Genomic DNA, 23,043 nt, shown 5'->3' on the forward strand with positions numbered 1-23,043 from the left:
TATTTTCAAGTCATGTTTTCTTAAAATGGCAAAAACTACCTTGACATAACCTCACGGAAATTGGGAGTCCTTGAAAGGTTTGTGAAATAGATAATCTCTTACAGTGGCATTAATCATATTTAAAACGTTATAGTGTAGCATAGGGCTGTCTCCTTCTGTTTCATTTTTTTTTCTTCAAAAATCTTTTACATCATTCAGGATTTTTTTTGTGATGACTACTGCCAGTGACAACATAATCTCTATCTCATCTGTGATTTTATAATAGTTGTTGTATTCCTTAACAACATCAGATTCTTACTAATTAATATACAGGTAGTGCTCCTTCTGAGGAAGACCTGGGGCTCATCAGGAAAACACCCATCCAGTCTCGACTGCATTGGCACACACAGCAGCAGCAACAGAGAGGCACATGCAAAGCCTTGTGACTATAACACATGGAGCACTCCTGCAGCAGAGAGTGAGGAAAGAAATGCTCCCAAAAACCAAGATCCAAATAGAAAGGGGAAAAAAACACAAGGGGGTGAGGGGAGGGGAGTGAGAATGTGCTATATTTAGACTTCTCTGTCTTTGAAATGCAAAAGGGTTTTGAGTGCTCACAGGGAACGTCTCTATACCGCAACGCAAGTACAAGAGAGGTTTCTACGACAGCGTTTCTGAATTCAGAGCAATTAATGGAATGGAATTATATGATTTGAAATGACAATGCAGTTGTGTTCAACATCAGTTTCAATACAAATGCCTTTACCATGAACCTCCACAAGGTGGAGCATCTGCCTTTCACCGGTGTAATTATCCCACTCTCTTTCCATGCACCTTTGTGGTGTGTGCTGAGGTGCCAAGTTTATTGCAGCTGAAACATTACAATTAAAATTCCACATCAATACTAATATCCTTCTTTCAGAGACGAGGGCCACGCCATTATGACTGATATGTACATGTAAAGTTTTATCTGCAAAAATGCATGTTTATATGGCTTGTGTACAGCCTTGTACAGTCTAACAAATATTATTATATTAATATTCCAATTATTCCATTATAATTTTGACAATGTCAGGTCATGCTGCTGTATGTCCCGTATGTGCCATTTAAGGGACAATGCGATGGTGCAGACATTGGGGCATGTTCCTATATTTTTTGCAGTGGCGCGCTGAGCCTTCATCAGTCCTCAGTCAGATGCACATGCTTTCTGCTCCCTCCCCTGCTCTACTAAAGCGCCAGTCGGCGGCGGTACAGTACGTGACGTCACTGTACAAAACACCAGGAGTAGGTTGGCCGCTTGTAAACAATAACAGAGACTTCATTGGACTGAGCGGACTGCTAAGGTGCGAAGTATATGCGGGAATAGTTTATCAAAGGCACCGGATGCGTTGGTCTTGCTATATCTAGTTGGTTTAGATTACTGCACTTTTCAAAGGAATGGCCTGTCTCATGGCAGCATTCTCAGTGAACAATACTTCGGTGACGAATTCCATCATAATGGTAAGTGAATTTTAGTAATTATTGTGCGTGATTTTGAATGAACATTTTACCAAGTGAATGTTTTTAGTTGAAACAAGTGCTGTTTGTCAGACCCGAACTTATACATCACGTATGACGCTACTTGATGCCAGATATAGCTGCTCCAAACCAAATGAACTGAAGTAACCTCACTTCGAAATACTGAATATTAAATCAGTCTGTGTGCATTTGGAAAAACTAATGATGCAAATGACCATAGAGCAAATTAAATTCGCGCCTTTCATAACCTGAAACAGAATTATGAAGGCTCGTGGTTTGAAAAAATGCTGTAATATTTTCCAATTAATTTTAAAATGAGGAAAGTTTAGTGTCACAGGTGTAATTCGTTTGTTACACCTCCGAACAAATGTGTTAAGGTTTCATCACAAAATGAACATAGCAAAAATGTAATAAAAAAATGTTATGTTTATTGTGCAGGTCTCTTTACACGTGACTGCTCACTGAAGAGACTAGGTTCCATTAGCCCACTTATAGCCCCAAAACATTTCAATACTGTAGATTATTTTGAGAAACTGAACTCATGTTTCTGAGGAAAAAACTATGTGGTGTACCTATTTCCAGCCAGAGAAGTCATATTCTACAACTACAATACTGGACGAGGTATTATTTTACGCACGGTCTGCTGGGTTGAGCGATGTCCGATAGTAACCTCATCAGCCCTGGACTCTGTGGCTAGAGACGGATTAGTCTATCTTTTTATATATGCAGATGCTGCATTAGAAAGAACGTTGCATTAAAGCCGGCGTTAAAGTTAACCATCTGCTTGGAAAAGTATTTGAAAGCTCATGAGACCATGTCGTCTTTGCATTCTATATTTAGTTTCCTTGACCCACTCAAAAATCATACTGATCTCGTGGAGGTCTAACATTCCCTGTACCATTGCCACTGAATAATCAACAACGTATGTACTGTATGTAATGACATTTCACTCTCACTCCTAGAACACCAATGGGCCCCCTGACTTAATGCTGGACCCAAGGACTGTGTGTGTATCCATTGATGATGTGGTGTCAAACCATGTGGGAAGTCAGCAAACGCCGCTGTTACACGGACACCTCAAAAAAGTGGAGAACAACCTCACAGAAGCACAGAGGTTCTCATACCTGCCACGCAGACCGGCGGTCAACATCGAGTTCAAAGACGTCTCCTACTCAGTTCCTGAGGGACCGTGGTGGAGAAAGAAAGGTATTGTTCACACATTTTCCCTTGTTCTGCTAAATATGATCAATCAATACATCCCCCCCCACCCCCCCCAACGTGCCCAAGTGTTCAGTGGCCCCCTTTAGAAAGCGCATATGCTTTTGCATTCAAATTGTGTGGTAAAAAAAGTAGCGTCATTAGCAGGCAACTTTAAAAGAGGTTTTTTTTGTTTTCCTGTAAGGTAAGTCTCCCTCAGGGATGGAGCCACTGTGCATTTTCTATAGGCCAAAGGGCTGAACACAGATAAGAAGACAAGTCTCTTCTCCCTCCCAGACACCAGATATGGGCGCACGAACAAGTGGCATGGCTGAGAAGAAAGGAGGCTCTTCTGAGCCTCTTCTTTGACATAATGTACCCAGTATTAAATAACACGGCACAAAACCATTTGAACAATCTTTTACATAGCTGCTTTATTTGCACTTGTGTAAAACAAAACAAAAAAGAAGGGTGGTGAATCTTTCAGTGCCAATCTCATCTCATATTTAAAGTAACATTAAAACAAACTATGACTCCCACCAATATTTTGATTGCTGTCAATGTTTTGGCAAGGGTGTTGCCATGTTTGATAGTTCTCCAATCTCACATGGATTTTGTATGGGAGGCATTAGGTAATAACATGCGTTCCTCGCAGGATAATTGTACATACTATGAAGGTGGATTTGCAGGGTTTTTTTTCTCACAAATAGCCAGTGGGATTGGATTGCTTTTCCTGGAGGTTTTTTTCTCTCCCAGAACCACAACATGTAATGAAATTGACTGCTCGATCTAATGCTCAGATTTAATGCAGCAAAAATCAACTCTGTGATGACCGGATCACATGGCTATATGAGAAAACAAGATGCTTAAATAAATAAATATAACTTGCTCTTCTAAATGAGCTCTGCATATCTAGACCGCCAGTATTTTGCATATCACACAAAAAAAACCCAGACCATACTTATGCTGTATTTGTCTTTACTGAGTGAGCTTTGAGTGACTCATCATAAGTGAATCATGACTCATCAGTTTCAATGGACCAAGGCCTTGTCCACCCATTAATGCTATTTTCTGAGCCATCGTCTCGCTCAAGTTGTTACATAAGCGAAAACGTGATAGCTAACGCACCCTTTTCATGTGACAGTACGTTCTGTGTATAGAATTCACCTTAAAGTGCATTCGGGAAGTGAATTTGGTGGTGGTGTTGTTTTTGATGCAAGAGCACATCTGGTTGCTGCTTTTCACTGGAGGGGTGTTCGTTGCTGTTGCGTTTTGTGTTCATTAAGAGAGCCATCTGGAGATTTCTCCAGCCGCTGCTTCTCTTTCTCTTTCCCTTTCTTTTTCTATTTGCCTTTCTCTTACTCCCTCTCTTTCTCTCGCTCTCTTCTTATCTCTCTTTTTTTCTGCGATTGGCGCACGTCTCCTCTTCCACCCTCTGTCTGTCTGGTTAACCCTGTGCCAAGTCAGTGAAGCTCCTTAGGTTTTGGATGTCCTCAGTCCTTCAAATGAGATTTAGTCCTTGGCTGTGATACCTAGGTAGATCCAATACCAAGACCAGTTAACTCTGTGGCTGATACTGCGGCTGTATTGCAGTATAGCCCTGGCTGATAGGTCCCTTATATTGTCCTTAATGGCCCTGATGCGGCCCTGGTATGGCCTTGATATGGCTCTGATATAGCCATAATATGGCCCTTATATGGCCCTGGTATGGCCCTGATATGGCTCTGATATGGCCCTAATATGGCCCTTATATGGTCCTGATATGGCCCTGATACGGCCCTGATATGGCCAAGCTCTGGGCCAGTTGCGGACCAGACGGAAGTTAGAGATTGGTTCAAGTAGAATGAGTAGAACGGACATAATTGCCATTCTGCCACGTGCAGAACTTTCTCCTCAGCTGAGGACCTCAATGGCGTTTACTGCTATGGATACTAGTTAGTGTACAAACGCATCCTATGGCTGAAATGTATCTAACGGTTGAGGGGATGATTGAATATCAAGCTTAAAGCGTCATTGTTGCTCCCATTGGTTAACTGACAGAAAGTATAGGGCAGGTGGTCTCTGAGGTGTTGGATGGATTATACCAGATAGGGGTGTGTGCTGTTTGTGCTTTTTCTGTGATCTTTGCCATGCTGTCTGCACATCTGGGGTCATGAGACAACCATGCATTTATGGTGTTCTTATTTGAATCTTGTACATTGTGAATAATTTGTTGAATGTATTGGTGGCCAACTGGATTTGGAAGATTGTAGTGTCATATAAAAATGCCATGTCATGTGCAAGTGGGTTCCATATTTTTAATAGGACCCATTACACCACCCGCAGCTAAACTCCCCTTTAGGGCTGTGATTTACGTCTGAGGGCACGAGTCCATGCTGGAGTGTTAACAAGCACCGACTATCATGGCCATTAAAGATTCATGAGCAGAGGTTGTCATGCCTGGCTGCCAAGGGTGGTGACTTATCCTTTCGACTTCAGTCTAGCGACCTTCAACGCGGTGCAATGTGCTTGGCCTTCGCCTCACGTACGCTACGGAGGCCTTGGCGCTCTGGGCCTGAGCGTGACCATCATGACTCAGGCATACATGTGGGGATGGGAAGAGAGCAGCCGACATGGCTGCACTGAACAGGGTGGTTGGCGGGCAGGACCAGTTTAATCCAGCCCTGCTCTGGTGTGGTGTGGTGTGGTGTGCTGCGGTTTGCTGTGTCTGTTGCACAGTCTGTTGTGTGGGGCACACTTGCTGGAGTTCAGAGTAAATTAAAGCGAAACACAACACACACCCTGGGGGGATTCACAGGCCCATGCAGCCAGGCCTCTATACATGGCATTGCTGTCCATCGACCCCATGGCTTGCTCCCTCTGCATGGGCTATGCTGTTGTCTGCGCCAGGCAGGATCTGGTCTGCAGGCCTTGCGTAATTGTTGCAGTCTCAGACATGAAAATGCCCCCTCTGGAAAGGATGACTTTGAGCTCCTGTAGTTCAACTTTAAAGTGTTCAAGAATGCAAAGGTCATGGATTTGATTCCCTATTTGATGCCCGAACTGACAAAACGTATACCTTACCTGTGTTGCTCGTCACTGTGGATAAAATAATCTCCCAAATCAATAAATGAGTAGCTGTGTGTGTTTCTTTTGGGCCTCTCTTGCCACCACAGATGCTCCAGAGACAAACCCTGGCACCGGTCATTCCTGACTGCCTTGCAATCGAAACCTTGCTGCCCAACAAATCTTTGTAATCCATACTTAGAGAGGAGAGCGAGTGCTTCACACTGCGGCAGCAAGCAGGCAGGCAGGCAGGCAGGCAGTGTGCCGCTCAGACGGTTACTATCGGTCAACAAACTGCAGTAACCTCAGAGGGTGGGGGCGGTGGAGGAGGGGGGTGGTTGGTTAAGAGGATGTAGCGATGAGCTGTGCGCTTGTTAAGATAAGAGCTGAAGGAGAAGATGCCCTGCAGGAAAGAAAGCAGGATGCTCATTGCCAGTCTATTTGTTTACAAGTCGATTTTTTTGTTTTGTTTTCGCTGTGATGTTGTTCTGTCAGTGCTGGCCATGTTTTTTTTTTTTTTTTTGGCAAATGTGTAGTCTGAACACCTAATCCTGAGGCATCTGTCTCTATCGCAAAAGCAAAACATGAGATGTAGTTCAAACACCGCGCAGGCAACCACACAGGGCTTCACCACAAATGCAAAACATGAGATCTAGTTCACACATAGCACAGGAAACCACACAGGGCTCTATTGTCATGCACAGCCTTATTAGAACAAAAAAAAAAAACGAGCTAAAAATTCTCTCTGGCCTGGATTTGGATTTTTAGCACGGCTGCAGATTGTATTTACTCTGTGGATGCGGTTGGCTGTCATTGAGTGACCCTGGTTGCTGACCTGACCTCCCTCCACAGCTCGTCTGTCTGTCGGCCTGAGTGGGATATCACTCTCAAGCCATTAAACAGACATGTGGTCAGCACACTCATTATACCAGATTAATGTCATCTCCTGTGGACCCAAAATAAGACTAGTTTAATTTTTTTTTCTTTTTTTTTTTCTCTCTGCCACCTCTGAGCTCACTGGTAAACAGGATATGATGGTGGTTGACATGGTACATTCCACTGATACAGCTATACCACTGGTACAGGCAGGTGATGGTAGCCAATGTCTTCCTTTTGAGTGGGTACATATGTCTTGTATTTTGAGGGGCAGTGCCTTCAACTTTTCACTTTCTAACAGACATTAACACTGGTGTGCCTTACACCAGTTTTCCCTTAGAAAGTGCATTAGGTACTGTATGAAACTGCCCGCAAAAAAAATGTGTTTTTATAAAATTGAAAATTGAGTGGAAGGCTGAGAATTACCTAACCGTTTTGCAGATTTGGTGTCTGGTTTTGCTGTTCGAGTGACGGATTTCAGAAATACTGTGACATGTAAACAAGTTGCGTGTAAGCAGTAAGCCAATTTGCATCTCTCTTTGAATGCAGTGAACACAGATGTGTGTCTGCCCGGTTTGACTATGCATCAGTGTGTTTTGGCACATTTGTGTGTGACTGTTGATGCGAATGCTTTTATAGAGCATTTCACAGGATAAATATTCCCAGGACTTACATCCATAAGCTGATGCACTTGGTCATGTGTTGGAAAAAAAAAACATTGTTTTTCAGCCCACTAGGATAAAATCACATAAAAGTGGAAAGTTGGCACAGATTTGTCATTTTCGGCTTCTGTTCAAAATGGACGGTTGACTCAGTAAGGCATGTCATCAGCTATGGCAGAGCAGACAGCCGCTCTCCCTTGGATTTCTCCCAACATTTTTGACCCAGCTGATGCTTGGCTTTGAGGTGTGTACCCACTTAATGCTGTTCAAAAGATAGCTGGATGCCATCCACAGACGGCTAACTTGTCAGCGGTAAGTGACTGAAGCAATGTGAACAAGAACGAGAGCGCCATGTCAGATCTGAAGTATATGGGCTCGATCTGTCTGCCTGTAAGGTGCAGCTCGCAAAGCTAATTCAATACACCTTTTATCAAATTTAGCTAATCGCTCCTCCCGGGCTTGTAGCTGTCCTTTCAGTGTCTGTGCTCCAAAAACACCAGTGCCTAGACACAATCCTTGCTCTGTAAATATATAAGCAATCCTGGCTCCGGGAAACATACATAGTGCCTTGGACAGAGCCATACAATATTCCACAACACGTTGCTTCAGGAGCATGTTAGGGATGTGTGTAATTTGATTGGCTGTTGAGCTCAAATATCAACAACCTTTGACCAGAACTGGAGACTGTACTTGAAATATGAGAGCTAATCTGATGGTTTGTTTGCCCCAGAGTGTCATTTCCTGTGACTTTAGCATAGAACAAGTCCATTCCCTGGAGGCCCTGAACAGAGGCTTGTCCAGGTCTCACAGGCGAGCTGATGTGAGCTCTGCCGTCTGCAGCCTGAGGCCTGGCCTGCCGGGGAGGATAGTCATCCAGGAACGAAGTAGAGCAAAGCACTCACGCTTGTCAGCCAAACACCCCCCCCCCCCCCCCCCCCCCCTCTCCCATACACACACAAACACACACACGCACACACACACACTCACACACACATACACATGCACTCACAAATACACACACAAAAACACACAAACAAACACACACACACACACAAACAAACACACCTGAACACACACTCAAACTCTTTCCCCTGTTTTGTTTGTTGCTGACAACGCTAATTACTTCCCCCTGGTTGTTGTTGTTGCTCATGAACCCCAAACTGAGAGGCAAGGTCGCAGCAGTATCACCGTGCCCCCCGCCCGTATTAGCTGTGGCCTCGAGATAAGACGTGCAGCCCTGGTGGGATGACACGCTGCGATTCACTAGAAGAAATGCGACAGCAGTGCACTGCTGCAGGCCTGGTTAAAAAAGGAACAATGTCGGAAAAAAAGAGCAGATGGGTTATATAACTGCTATGCCATTCTTGTGCATAGAGTTACACTTTGAAAATGCAAAACAGTTTAGGGGGGTAGGCTGCAAAGATTCAATGCAAATAGTTATAGTTCTGATATTAAACTTAAATAATGTATGTTTTTTTATTTTATTTGTTGTATTCCTCTTGCCAATAGGAGGTCTGGCTGTCAGATCATGTCATGCCCTGGGTTGCCACCTTTCCCAGTATTCCCCTAAAGTCAGCATTGTGTTACAGTAACGTCATATATTTAATGTATCCACTTATTCAAGTCATTGTTCCTGCATAAGCTGTCCATAGATTTGGCAACCACCACTCTCATTCTCCCTGACTGTGTGTGTTCACTTTGACTCAAGACAGCAGGACAACAAAACATGATGCAGACACTGGCTCTGTGTGAATCTGAGGATGTGCAGAATATTACACTGGAGGCTAGAGGATTTGTCAGTGCCTGGCTGCTGCTTGAATCATACTGAATGTAATTCTCTATCACTCCCATTCATCCATGAACTACTCCCTCACCAATGCTCCTTCACAATCATTAACATTTATTGTAAATGATTCAGTGCGGTGTGTTTCTGGATGTTAGAGTGACATCAGCGACAGTTTGCACATGATGAGTAATGCATTGTGTGTGTTTGTGTGTGTGTGTGTGAGAGTGTGTGTATGTGTGTGTGTGCGTGTGTGTGTGTTTATGTGCGAGTCTGTGTGGTTGCGGGGATTTGATGGTGGAAGGGTGCTCAGGGACCAACGTAAGGCAGAAAAGGTGCATGTGTTCCTGTGTTGTCAAGGCAAGCAGACTCGCAGGTGTCTCACATCGATCATGTTCATTTCTAACAGCATCAGCAACACCATTAGCATGAAGGCTCAGAGTCCCCAACACTATTAGCATGGAATCTTAGAGTCAGCAGAATGGTAAAGCTGCAGACCCCTAGGTGACATAACAGCGCTGAACATGTTTTTTCAACCAATCAGACTGTGTGGAACGGCTGGTGAATATTTTATGATTTATTTTTCAGGAAATCTGCACAGGCTCTTCTGAAGTCTTCCACCATTATGAAACCCGCAAGCTTCTCTCTGGAGTCTTGCATAATCTAATCAGAATCTGCTCAGTGAGGGCTGGTGGTGTTGGATTCAAGGGGGGTGGGGGGTTTAGGAGGCATCCTGCTCGCTTCAGACTGGCATCTTGGCTCATGGTTGTCTTTTCCTCAGTGTTTACAGGACGAGCCATGTTTCTCAGTTGTTGTCGTTGCCCAGCGCCAAGCAGCAACACCACAGTGCTGCATGCACACGGGCCAGGGAGAGCAACCGCTTCTGCTACCAGACACGTGCTGTTCCTCTTAAGCCCCTTCACTGCTCTCTCTCTCTTTCTCTCTCTCACACCCCTACTCACTCATTTATTCTCTCACTCTCTCACTCACTCTCTCAGTTACTCTCTCCCTTATATATACAGTATAGCGCAGAAACAATACAATTGTCACTCACTCACTCTCTCACTCACTCACTCACTCCCTTACTCACTCCCTTACTCATTCTCTCACTCACTCACTGCCTCTCTCTCTTTTCATGTCTGTGTTTACATTGTCTTTCCTTCCTTTCTCTCTCTCTTCTCTTGTGTCCATCTCAAGTCTCTCCATCTCTCTCACTCACTTAAATTAAATTACATTTTATATATATAGCTCAGAAACAATACAATTGTCTCAATGCGCTTTACAGAGCCCAGGGCCTGAATACCTCGGATCAAGCACAATGGCAAGGAAAAACTTCTTGTTACTGTAACAGGGAACCTTGAGCAGAAGCTTGGATCAAAATGTACATAATACATAAAAACTTAACATGGTATACATGATAGATAATACAGTAAACTTACGCATACTGTCTACTCATCTCTCTCTCATTCTCTCTCCATCTTTCCCTCTGTCTCCAGCCATCTCTCTCTCTCCACCTCTCTAACTCGCTCACAGTATCCACCTCTCTCCATCGCTCCCTCATTCTCTCTACACATCATCTCTATCTACCCATCTGTGTTTTGTCTTTCTCCAGCCATCTCTGTCTCTCTCACTCGCTCATCTCTCTCCATCGCTCCCTCATTCTCTCTACATATCATTCCTATCTGCTCGTCTCTGTTTCTTTTTCTCTCTGTGCCTCCCCTCTCTCTCTCCCTCCCTCTCTGTCTCTCTCTCTCCCCCTCTCTCACTCGCTCATCTCCCTCTCTATTTAACTCTCTCTCTCTCTCTCTATCTAACTCTCTCTCTCTCTCTCTCTCTCTCTCTCTCTCTCTCTCTCTCCCCCTGCAGTGTATTAATGTAGTCACCCATGCATAATGGAAAGATGTTTCAAATGCACTCTGCCCTTATTCTGGCCTCTAACGCTCAGCGTACAATATTGCATGCGTGAGCAGCACCAAAGGCTTATGATCCTCCGCTATGAACATGAGCATCTCAAAAACACTTTGTGTGTGTATGTGTGTGTGCGCGTGTGTATGTGTGTGCGCATGTGTATGTGTGAGTGAGTGTGTGTCTCTGTCTGTGAGCAGCGCTAGAGGCTTATGATCCTCCACTATCAGCAAGAGCATCCAACAAACACTTCCAAGACCTTTTCGACTGGAAAAAAATGCCCTCAATTGTAAACATAAAGAGCAGTATGGCACCTCAGCTCCAGCAAATGGCCACTCTGTATGACAGCCTGTCAAAGAACTACAAATGGTCATTAACCCACAATGGAGCATTCTTCACTAAGCTTCTTAGCCAGTTCAAGTTTCAGGGTAGTGCTGTGTGCTCAACAGGAGGCCCATTGGGAGGCATGCTATTGGACTCAAAGCCTGAGCCATACTGATGAGAACGAGCAGCAGAGGGGATACTGATTCACCTGTGTCCCTTATTCTCCTTGATTCACCTAAGCCACAACAGTGAGAATTATCAGCAAAGAATGACTGATAAGCATTAAACCTTTAGGCCATCAGGGGTTGCTTGAGAAGGCTCTAAGTCTCAGAGCGAGCGGTATCTTTGACGGGTCAATACCAGTCCCCCCCCCCCGTATTACGACGAGAGCCAAGGCCATGGTGGCCCTTCACCACCTTGTGCCCGAGTGGTTGCTCATGCCACAGTATTGACGTATGACGACATGACCTTTGTGAATGAGAGATGAGTCTTCAACACATAAATCCCCATCTTATTATACATAATGGCTGCCCTGTCCTTGTGTGTCCGACTGCTCTCTGCCTCTCTGCCTTTTGACCTATTTCACCTTTAACCTGGTTGCCGTGGATGAGGGGTTACTGTAGGGCATTGCCCTCTGCCAGGGAGGAAACTCCGTGCTGCCCACGCATACTCTGCCTCTGTGCTGAGAGAGGACAGGGAAGGTTGCTGGTATTTGTGTATCTCTCTGAGAGATTATAACCCCAAATCCAATTACGCTGGCAGCCACTGCAACCAGCTGGATTAGCCCTCGGATCCATCCATTAGATAAATAACAGGTTACCATCGGGCATCTTTCTCCAGCCTTCAGCTTTCCGTTTGTTTGTGTACGTGTGGCTCTGAGCTGTTCTTTAGAGGTGCAGTTGGCAACACTACATCATGAGATTGCAGAATGTAGAGAGCTGGATGTTCAAACCATGACAGAGAATGAGAGACAGTTCACCCATAAACATCTGAAAACACATCAGAGCATATGTCTGGCACTTGTGCGCATGTTAGTTATGGGTTAATTAAAAAAAGGCGCGTACTGCTCCTTTCTTGTGTTTCACTTCATTCTTCGGTGGGACGGGGGCGCCAGGGATCTTGTTGTATCCCTGATGGTATTTCAAATGTATTTTGCACATGCGTGACTGCTTAGAGCGTTGCGTGTGTGCAGTGAATGCGGGTCAATCCAGATGCTGCAATCAGTGCTTCATATGCACAGGAGTGCATTGTGTGCTAAACAAAGGAAAGCGATGAGGAAGAGGAAAAATCACAGACTATACATACGATGTCGAAGCTTATCCAGAAATGCGAGAAGAGGTTTTAGATCCATAGGGTCAGTCAAAGGTGAAAGCTAGCTTATGGTGTAATAAAACACTCCACCAAAAAAGGTGTATTCATGCAGAAAACCGAAAGTAAACCACAGAAAACTAAAGAAAATAGAGCCTTTCACGCATACACACAAAGAGGCCTTTATCTGGGGAGGCCAGGGAGGATGGGCCCACCGACTGGATCAAGCAGGTGCTTAATGGACCAGTAGTTTGGTGCCCAGGGCCTATTGTGACCATGAGCACAATAGTTATTTAATGTTCCCTCTCCCTCTGTTTTCCCTCTCTCTCGCTTTTTTTCTTTCTCTCTCCCTCTTTCCCTTGTGTTTGTCTGGGCCTCAGGTTACAAGACCCTCCTGAAAGGCATCTCTGGGAACTTCACCAGTGGGAACCTGGTGGCCATCATGGGCCCCTCAGGAGCCGGGAAGTCTACCCTGATGAATATCCTGGCGGGATACAGGTGTGTATGTGATTGCTATCATGCAAGCTGTGTGTGTGCCTGTGTTTGTGTGTGTGTGCGTGTGTTTGTGTCTGTGTGTCTGTGTGTGTGTGTGTAAATGAGATAGTGAGTGAGTGTGATTGCTATCATGCAAGGTGTGTGTGTGTGTGTGTGAGTGTGCGTGTGTGTGTGTGTGTGTGTGTGTGTGTGTGTGTGTGTGTGTGTGTGTGTGTGTGTGCGCGTGTGTGTGTGTGTGTGCGTGTGCGTGTGCGTGTGTGTGTGTGTGTGTGTGTGTGTGTGTGTGTGTGTGTGTGTATGTGTGTAAGGGAGTGAGTGAGTGTGTGAGCTAGAAAGTCTACCCTGATGAATATCTTGGCAGGATACAGGTGAGTGTGTGAGTGAGTGCAGGAGCCTGACGTTTTCCCCAGTGACAAACACATGCATGCCTATGAAGCTGACCATGGAGATGTAGTATGTGGCTGGGAAGTTTGCCATACAGATAGTTGGCTATGAGATTGACCATACAAACGTGTATGTATTCAGGCTCTTTACCTTTTTACGTTTTGGCATGTTGAAGCCTCATGCTGAATTAATTTAAATGAATCTATTCCCTCATCAATTTACACTCAATATCCCAAATGACAATGTCAAGCATACTGCTTCGCTGACCGTACTTCACAGACCGACTTTCTACATTTGACTTTAAAGCTGATTATATGAAGTGATGAGGAATGAGTCTGCAGTGTGTCTTTTATCTTTTGTTTGTTGCACTCCCATGCCCCCTGGCTGAGATCTCATGGAGGGGGAGGTGTTTGTGCGCTCAGCCATATTGGGTCGTTACCTAACAAGCAGGGAGCAGAATGAAATTATTACCTTTCAGTGGGAGTGCTTAGTCACCTTCCTCACTAAACTGAATGCTCTTGCTTCTGGCTGTTTGCAGCGCTTTGGCCCTTCAAACATCCTCAGGAACATGACATATGGCATTACACAACTCTACACCACATGGCCTATAAAACTGATTTCTTTAGATAATAAATATATTTATATGTGTGTGTGTGTGTGTGTGTGTGTGTTTGTGTGTGTGTGTGTGTGTGTGTGTGTGTGTGTGTGTGTGTGTGTGTGTGTGTGTGTGTGTGTGTGTGTGTGTGTGTGTGTGTATGTGTGTGTGTGTGTCTGTGTCTGTGTCTGTGTCTGTGTCTGTGTCTGTGTCTGTGTCTGTGTCTGTGTCTGTGTGTGTGTGTGCTTTATGTTACATCCTAAGCAGATTTACACTATCCTCAGAACTGGGTCAACAACTTCTTGTTTCCATGGAAACAATTGGATTCAGTCACTACAGAATTGGATTCAGGAACATAAATGGACATAAATATCAACAGAGTTTTGTCTGAACACGAAGACTTGACTATCATGACGGTGTAGAGAGAGACTCACAGAGTTTGATAGCCTTTTCGTAGCTAAAGCTAATGCTTTAACGCTAATGTGTATTTTACTGTTAGAGGACATTTGAGTAATCCACCTAACAAGGTTGTTGTTTGTTGGTTCTTGTTTGTGTGTAGGGAAACAGGAATGAAGGGAGAGATTCTGATCAACGGCCAGCCTCGCGACTTGCGTTCCTTCCGGAAAGTCTCCTGCTACATCATGCAGGATGACATGCTTCTTCCTCATCTCACTGTACAGGAGGCCATGATGGTAAGGAGACCAATCTGCTCTCTATCTTGCTTTTTCTCACCAGGAGGGTTAAATACGGGCAGATCTCTGAAAAATCTCAACCTCTTTAGTCTAAATCAGACATAGGCTACTATATATGCTGACAGTCATATTTCAGGACCTCTATCCAACACGGGTCCTCCTGGTACAGTTCTGGTTCTCACAGATATGACAGCAAGCACACAGAGGAGCAAAGGCCTCAGACAGATAAGCTTCCTTTGCTTTCGTAGTGTTGACCCTCTGCTGCCCGTGTTTGGCTAGATGGTGGCAGTTCTGTGGAAATGTGGTCAATCCACTGCTTACCTTTAAAGCTCCCTGCTGCTTATACACAGTCAGCACAGTCTAAATATCTGGCCCTGTTTCTCTCTCTCTCTCTCAGGTGTCTGCTAATCTTAAACTCCAGGAAAAAGACGAGGGGAGGAGAGACATGGTAAGTGAGTGTAAGTGTGTGTGTGTGTGTGTGTGTGTGTGTGTGTGTGTGTGTGTGTGTGTGTGTGTGTGTGAGCCGTGGGAACCTCCTTCAGTGTGGTTGCCTTAATCCTGCTGCCATTGAATATTGATTTAAATAGACTACCAGAAAATACTACTATTTCGGCACCCCTCTAGAAGATTACGCAATGGCTACTGGAAACCGACTGCCCACAAATATCGTTTGATTAAGCGGGGAGGGAGGTGATCTGGATTGTGGCTTGTGACTTCTGGTAATGAAGAAGGTGTCTAATTGTGATGACTGGTTTAGGTGAGGGAGATCCTTACTGCTCTCGGCCTTCTTGAGTGTGCCAAAACACGCACATCCAACCTATCAGGTGGACAGAGAAAGCGCTTAGCCATCGCCCTAGAGCTCGTCAACAACCCGCCTGTCATGTTCTTCGATGAGCCCACCAGGTAAGCCTCCAAACATGCATGTGTGTGTGTGTGTGTGTGTGTGAGTGTGTGTGTGTGTGTGTCACTGTGTGCGACTTTACATGCTAAAGAGATTAGACTAGTTTTGAATGCACTTTACATCCATCCAGTTAGTGTCACAGAAGCACGAACGCTGTCTACAATGACCATTCCACTTATTAATAGTCATGAAATACAAAGAATTTATAAATCAATTAATTAATTATCCTAACCTGGAAAAAAAGCAAGACTCTAGATATGTTACTTGAAATATGAAAATATGTTATCAGTAATATTCATCCCTGTTGGACCATGAAACGGAAACATCTAACTGGAGACCTCCCAGTGGTGTGTGTGTGTGTATGTGTGTGTGTGTGTGTGTGTGTGTGTGTGTGTGTGTGTGTCTGCGTATGCGTGTGCGTGTGCGTGTGCGTGTGCGTGTCCGTGTCTGTGTCTGTGTCTGTGTATACTGTACGTGTTTGTGTTGGTGTATGTACGTGTGTGTGTGTGTGTGTGTTTTATTCCCTCTTCAGAGGATTATATCTGCCTTTGAAAGCATAGCTTGGCCCCCCATGGGTCCTGACACAGGGGAGAACACAGCCAAATTTAATTGTAGAACATCCTGGAACTCGCATTCGTGCAAACAGTCGGGTCACACAAGGAGAGACAGAACATGCTTCTCTCAGGGACAATCCTGTGCAGTAGCTCACGCTGTGCCAGCTCAGGGCCCAGAACCGTGTCCAGTGGACATCCCCCTCACAGAACCTCCTCCTCCATTTAAGGGTTCTATTAGAAGCAGAACAAGTTGTTTCTAAGCAGAACTATAGAGAGAGTGTAGTTGAAGTTAATTCTAGAGAGTGTTGTTCATTCTAGGTAGACCTTCTAGTGTCTAGTGGGGGGGGGGGGTGGGCAGAGGGAAATTGAGAAGGGTTAAGGGAGTTCGTTCTCCTTGTTTCCTTGTTCCTAATCTGCTGCTGTCCCCATAAGTCTTATTGGCCTGTGGCTTCATCTCCCTCTTTAACTTCTTTCTGTCACCTCTGGCAGCTTAACAGCGCAGCTCTCTCCCTCTCTCTCTTTCTTTTACTCTCTCTCTCGGCTCTCTATCTCTCTTGCTCTCCCTCTCTCTCGAGGCCAGGCACGCTCCCAATCTCACTTATCTCATCTGCTCAGGCTTACGGGCACCATGGCCAAAACTCAGCTTGAACCTGCCAGGGGCCCTGACGGTGACGAGAAAGGGTGTGGCTGGATTGATCGCAAAAGTACATGTTAATCCATGTTAATTTGCCCCTTGTCATTCCACACCCTTTGATTTCTGGCAACAGTCCCTAGTAAGCCAATGCATGTCTCTGAATCTCCCATCTGACCACAGTACTTCTGCAGACATTATAGGGTTAAACTTTCCAAGGACCCCAAATCTTTTCAGGGTCTCAAAACAGTGTTCTGAGTGTTTTGTGAAAGAGAGAGGGAAAGGTTCAGAGGGTTCAAGTTCATCGGTTACCTCCTTGAATTTGATTAATCTCTGTGAAGTGTGTTTGTCTCCTCCTGCATCCTCCATTGTCTGAGTGGTCTCCTCTCTTGTCTCCTGCCCACTAGTGGTCTGGACAGCTCCTCGTGTTTCCAAGTGCTCTCACTGATGAAGGCTCTGGCCCAGGGAGGACGCACCGTTATCTGCACCATTCACCAGCCTAGTGCCAAGCTGTTCGAGCTCTTCGACAAGGTGACCCACTGATTGCACACAGGAGTTTCTCCTATCACCCTGCACAGGGTGTCGTTAGGGATAGTGGCTCTGGATGCCATTTGGTGTTCATCATTTTTAGTACTCAGAGACGTTAGGCTACCAGCTTGTTCAGTATTGTGCTGGTTGGCATTTATTTTGGTGATTTATTCATTAGAATTCATTCACTAGATTTCAGAATTCATTACAAATGGGATAGTAGTATCATTATCAACTCATTTGTCACTTCACTCATGTCTGCATCCATCTTGAATATGTGTAAGCAGTCAGGCACCACTGATATTACATTTTTTCTGGACACTGTTCTAATTGTAACTCTTAGGATTTATTTAGATTTTTTGTGGGCATGTCTCTCTGGACACCATTCTAATTGCAACTCTTGTGTCCTCCAGCTGTATGTTCTGAGCCAGGGCCAGTGCATCTACAGGGGGAAGGTGTCCAGCCTCGTCCCGTACCTTAGGGAACTGGGCCTCAACTGCCCAACATACCATAACCCAGCAGACTTCGGTGAGCAAATACTCCTCTGTGTAACATTATCCACAATTTTACATACATACGTTTCGTTTAAAGGGACACTTATCTGCCATGACTTTCAGTACAGGCAAGGCACATATTGTTTTCATTGGCTCCCTGCAGTCTTCTATACTCCTGGACTGGTTTCTACGTAGTTCTTTATGATAACTTCATCTATAACTCTTAGAGTCAGTTCAGTGTGTGCAAAGTGAAGAGAGATGGAGGATCTTAACAGGATTTGTAGGGAGGTCCAAGATCAGGACGGAAGCTTTTTCTTTAAAGATCCCCCACCCCTCACTCTGGCCTTCTCTCCATGTGACTCAGTGATGGAGGTGGCCTCTGGCGAGTATGGAGACCAGACTGCCAGACTGGTGAAGGCTGTTCAGGAGAAGAAGTGTGAGAAGGACTACAACACAGAGATGAACGGAAACGGAGCTCACAACCCTTTCCTCTGGCACAGGTCTTCAGACGAGGTATGTGCCTCAATGAATCACTCTTTAACAACCCCCCTGGAAAGAAGAAGAGGAAGTAGATGTTTTTGTATAATTTCACACATGAAAATGATCAAGCTTTTAAGAGCACAATGATTAACGTATGTCACTTTGTAAATTGCATCCATTGCAAGCATAGGCAAAAAATACATGATTTATAAGGTGCCCGCTGCATGGGCACTCTTATCAGTCAAATAAAATGTAATTGCTAATGTAAGCTTCGGTTCTGTGTAAGTGATGTGGTGTAATGAGGACATCATTCTCCTGCAGGACTCGTCCTCTTCCGAGGGCTGTCACAGTTTCTCCGCCAGCTGCATGACGCAGTTCTGCATCCTCTTCAAGAGAACGTTCATCAGCATCATGCGGGATTCGGTAAGTTACACTGCCACCTAAAGGACAAAAACGGTATTGCAATAGCACCAAACGCCCTCTCAAGCAGGAACCTTTCAAAAGTTATGCAATGTAAAAAAGGAACAGATGATGTCACTCACCAGCAGTTAAGTAAGGTTTCTGAGCGTATTTAGGAGATGAAACACAACCACTCCTCACTGTAAGCCAGAACAACAGAATGCAAATCTCAAAATGTAACGAAAGTGAACATCTACTCTAACATGTCTAATTCAATTCCTCTGCCATTCTTCCTTCCTTCCTTGTGACCAGGTGCTCACGCACTTGAGAATCATATCTCACGTTGGCATTGGCATCCTGATTGGGCTCCTCTACCTGGGGATCGGCAACGAGGCCAAGAAGGTCCTCAGCAACTCGGGGTTTCTCTTCTTCTCCATGCTCTTCCTCATGTTTGCTGCCCTCATGCCTACAGTGCTGACCTGTGAGTGGACGGCTTTCTCACCCAAAGACAGCACCAACACTGTTTATAGATCATAAAAGTAATTGATTGTAAATTGTAAATTGCAAATCTTTTTTTTTTGTCTTGTGTTTTCTAGTTCCTTTGGAGATGGGAGTATTTCTAAGGGAACATCTGAACTACTGGTACAGCTTAAAGGCGTACTTTTTGGCGAAGACCATGGCAGATGTTCCTTTTCAGGTAAAGGCAACTTGGGGGCTGTTATTGCTTTTAAGATAAATGTTCATTAGTGTTTTGAGAAATCTGAAATGTTATTGGCAGAGCTGCAGCAGTGGAGCCATTAAATATATTGTGGTAGGTCAAGAGGGATTTGTGCTGCAGGTCGAAATGCCATTGTTCTGATTAAAACAAATCCCACATTGTCATTATGTAACACCACTTTGGAATATTTCGGACAGTTTTTCATTCTAAAAATAAATTGACGCTATTAAAATAAATAATAAATAGTATTTCTAACATGTTTATTTTGAGTCATGTAAACTATACAAAATTGAACACAATGAGAGATGGCTGGAATGGAACTCAATCAATACATTATTTTGAATGGCAACAGAAGCAACAAAATGGTTCTTTAACATACATTAGTAAAGTGTGTCACACTAAGTTCATATTAATTCAAATAGATCCAGTGTAAAATATACACATTTGCTGGTGTATTATGTACTTAGCAAAAACGAACGCAGTCAATTTCAACAGCAGATCCCCCTTCATGATTGTTTTGATGTTCAGTCTACGTGGAGACAGTTTAAGAGAGGTGATGATTCAACTGCATGATCATTTTGGAGGATGTAGTTTGTGGTGCTGTTAAACTGTATTAAACACACATAGCCTAGCTTCACTACTGATTGAAATGGAGTGAAAACTATTCAATAGCACAACCTGCAGCCTCCAAAATGAACACACAGTTGAATCAACAGCTCTCTAAATTAGTTTAAACAAATACTGAATATTATAACATTAAAGAAGGTAAGATGTATTGCAGGACTGGTGTGTAAGACTGCCTTAGTTTTAGCTCAATGTTCCTACTAAACTGGCAACTGGGTGTATTTTATTTTTGGAAGAAAGGCAAGAGAAATGTTTTATTCGCTGACAAATTGACAACTTCCTTGCTACGTGGAAATGGGAGTGTATTATATATTTTCTCTCACAGTCGAACACTTTAAGTTAATTCTAATGTCTTCCTTTAAGGTTGTATTCCCGGTGGCATACTGCTCCATCGTGTACTGGATGACCTCTCAACCCCCAGACGCTGTCCGCTTCATCCTTTTCCTGTCTCTGGGGACGCTGACCTCTCTAGTGGCCCAGTCTCTGGGCCTCCTCATAGGTGCAGCGTCCACATCTTTACAAGTGAGTGTTTTGTATCAAAGCCCTTTCAGTTTGCCGATATGATCCTCTGCCTGAAACCTATCAGCTTTCCATTGATCACAAAAGTAGGAAAGCGTCCACTCGGATGTAATATCAGTCAGACGTTGACTCAGCAAGACCTGAAACAGCATGAGTTTTAAAGAGGGGCTGTGATTGGAAGCTGATACTTAATCAATACAAACTGTGTGGTTGTTGTTGTTGTTGTTGTCTTATGTGTAATGATTACTAAAATGGCTGATTCTAGTATTTGTGTTGAATAAATGTTTTCTCCTTCCTAGGTGGCTACGTTTGTTGGGCCTGTTACAGCGATTCCAGTGTTGCTGTTTTCTGGTTTCTTTGTCAGTTTTGACACGATACCCAAATACCTCCAGTGGATGTCATACATTTCCTATGTCAGGTGAGTCTCGTAGTAACCCAGTTGGGTGTTTGTTTGGCATTTGATGCTCACAATATGTTTATGCTTAATATTGTACTGAACATGCAGCCAAGCAGAATAAGTGGGTCTTTTGATATAAAAAAAAGTTTGGTGAAATCCATTTGAAAGTAATTCCATTGAAAGTTCAGCTTTGAGATTAGGGCATACAGAAATTAGGGCATAATGTTTCTTAAAGACAAGGAACTTGATAAAATGATAAATATACAGAAACAGCTTTACTGAAATCGTTCTGTCTCCTGCAGGTATGGGTTTGAGGGGGTCATCTTGTCCATCTATGGCCTAGATCGAGAGGACCTCCACTGCGACGAGGGCGAGATTTGTCACTTTCAGAAATCAGCAGCCATTTTAAAAGAGCTGGATGTAGAGGACGCCAGACTCTACCTGGACTTCATCGTGCTGGGCATCTTCTTCGTGACCCTCCGCCTCACTGCCTACTTCGTCCTGCGCTACAAGATCAACTCCGAGAGATAGAGAGGGCAGGACTGTGGAGTGGAGCTGGAAGCATGTGGACACAAGAGGATACGTTTTGGATGGGATGACAAAAAAACTCTGGGAGGCGACCCTTCCTTTAACGTAGCACAACTTCAAAAAACACACGCACACACACAGGCACACAAACACACCACACACACACACACACACACACACACACACACACACACACACACACAGCATATATATGAGACTGACTTTTCGAGCAACAGCACACAGAGACCCCGGGGGCTTTCGTGCACACAGTCTGCTTTGGTGTTGGACAGGAGGGCAGGGAGGTCTGAAGCACATTTGATGTTGATGGGCTCAGCTGGGCATGGCGGTCTCGGCCTCCACAGAGCCTGTTATGAATGTGACATAAACTTGAAACGTGAATCCTCCATTTATCGTCCAGTGGAGGACTATGCACTTTTCACTGCCCCCCCCCCCCCCCCCCCCTCCAAAAAAAAGGGAGCACCCTCAATGTGTATGGGGTTTGTACGTACATATAGGCTCTTCTCTTTGTCTTGGATGCTAGATAAGGCAGTAGCTATGAGCTCCGTCCCTTTTCTATGAATGGATGACGTAAGTGACAATTTGCTCGGATAGCATGATAGATAGGACCAGAGTAAGGGAAGAGCTGGACTCTTCTGGGTCAGATAAACAGAACTTTTAGGCAAAATCTAGGTAGATACAACCCTCAGACTACACACTGGTTGTGGTGGCACAAAAGAGTTGTCTGGAAACCAAATCAGCAGTGACCAATCAAAATGACATTTGCTTGAGAGTGTATGGCTTGGTTCTTTCTAGTTTGGTTCATAGCACAAAGCTTTAAGTCCTGACCAAAAGGCAATAGCACCTGACTCACAGGGAAACTGAGAGTAGTGAATGTATGAACAATTATCTCTGTTGACTGTGCAGCCTGATGAAAAAAAGCCACTTCTTTACTCAACCTTTTTAAAGATTCAAAATACGTTAGATAACAATTTGTATGCATTGTTTCATAAAAGCTTAAACTGCACGTCATGGAGATGTGACACATTGTCTTGAATAAAGATTTTGGAGTGATTTGATCCCAGTGGCATGGTGCATCTTTACACATATAGTGGGTCTAGTAAGTGAATTCCCCTTTTTTATTTACCGTCGGTTTCCTGGTGAAATTGCATGGCAGCTTTGTTTTTGTTTACTTTAGTTCAAGTAGAATTAACGCTGGCCAGACTTGTAAACCTCAAGAGTATTCGGAAATACCAAATGGGGAAACAAAGACGTACACAAAATGAACCACTAATCAAAACATCCATGGAAACGGAATTACTGAACTAAAAATTGTAAATAAGCCAAGTGTGTGTCATCCACCTTTTGGTCAACCAATCAGCTTAAAATCTGCTTATTTCTACAGTGGTTTACAACTGTGGTCAGGAAATATCTTCTTTTGTATGTCTTTTATTTCACTGTTCCACACTGCCTTTCATCCCCTGTAATAAGCATTCAACAAACACAGACA

The 23,043-nt window shown here is 44.2% G+C and overlaps 1 protein-coding gene across 1 annotated transcript; it reads left to right on the plus strand.

Moving 5' to 3' along the window:
- Positions 1-1,416: 1,416 nt before the first annotated feature.
- abcg1 (ATP-binding cassette, sub-family G (WHITE), member 1) lies at positions 1,417-21,539 on the plus strand (the record flags this gene model as incomplete). Its single annotated transcript, XM_080845382.1, has 15 exons — positions 1,417-1,479; positions 2,460-2,703; positions 12,978-13,095; positions 14,631-14,763; positions 15,161-15,211; positions 15,521-15,666; positions 17,257-17,380; positions 17,791-17,905; positions 18,236-18,384; positions 18,673-18,774; positions 19,063-19,231; positions 19,347-19,447; positions 20,456-20,614; positions 20,911-21,029; positions 21,311-21,539. The coding sequence occupies 15 exons, from the start codon at positions 1,417-1,419 to the stop codon at positions 21,537-21,539; spliced, it is 2,022 nt and encodes a 673-aa protein (XP_080701508.1).
- Between the last annotated feature and the right edge of the window lie 1,504 nt (positions 21,540-23,043).

The sequence above is a fragment of the Sprattus sprattus genome (assembly GCF_963457725.1).
Source record: "Sprattus sprattus genome assembly, chromosome: 9".
In the NCBI taxonomy this organism is placed as follows: Eukaryota; Metazoa; Chordata; class Actinopteri; order Clupeiformes; family Clupeidae; genus Sprattus; species Sprattus sprattus.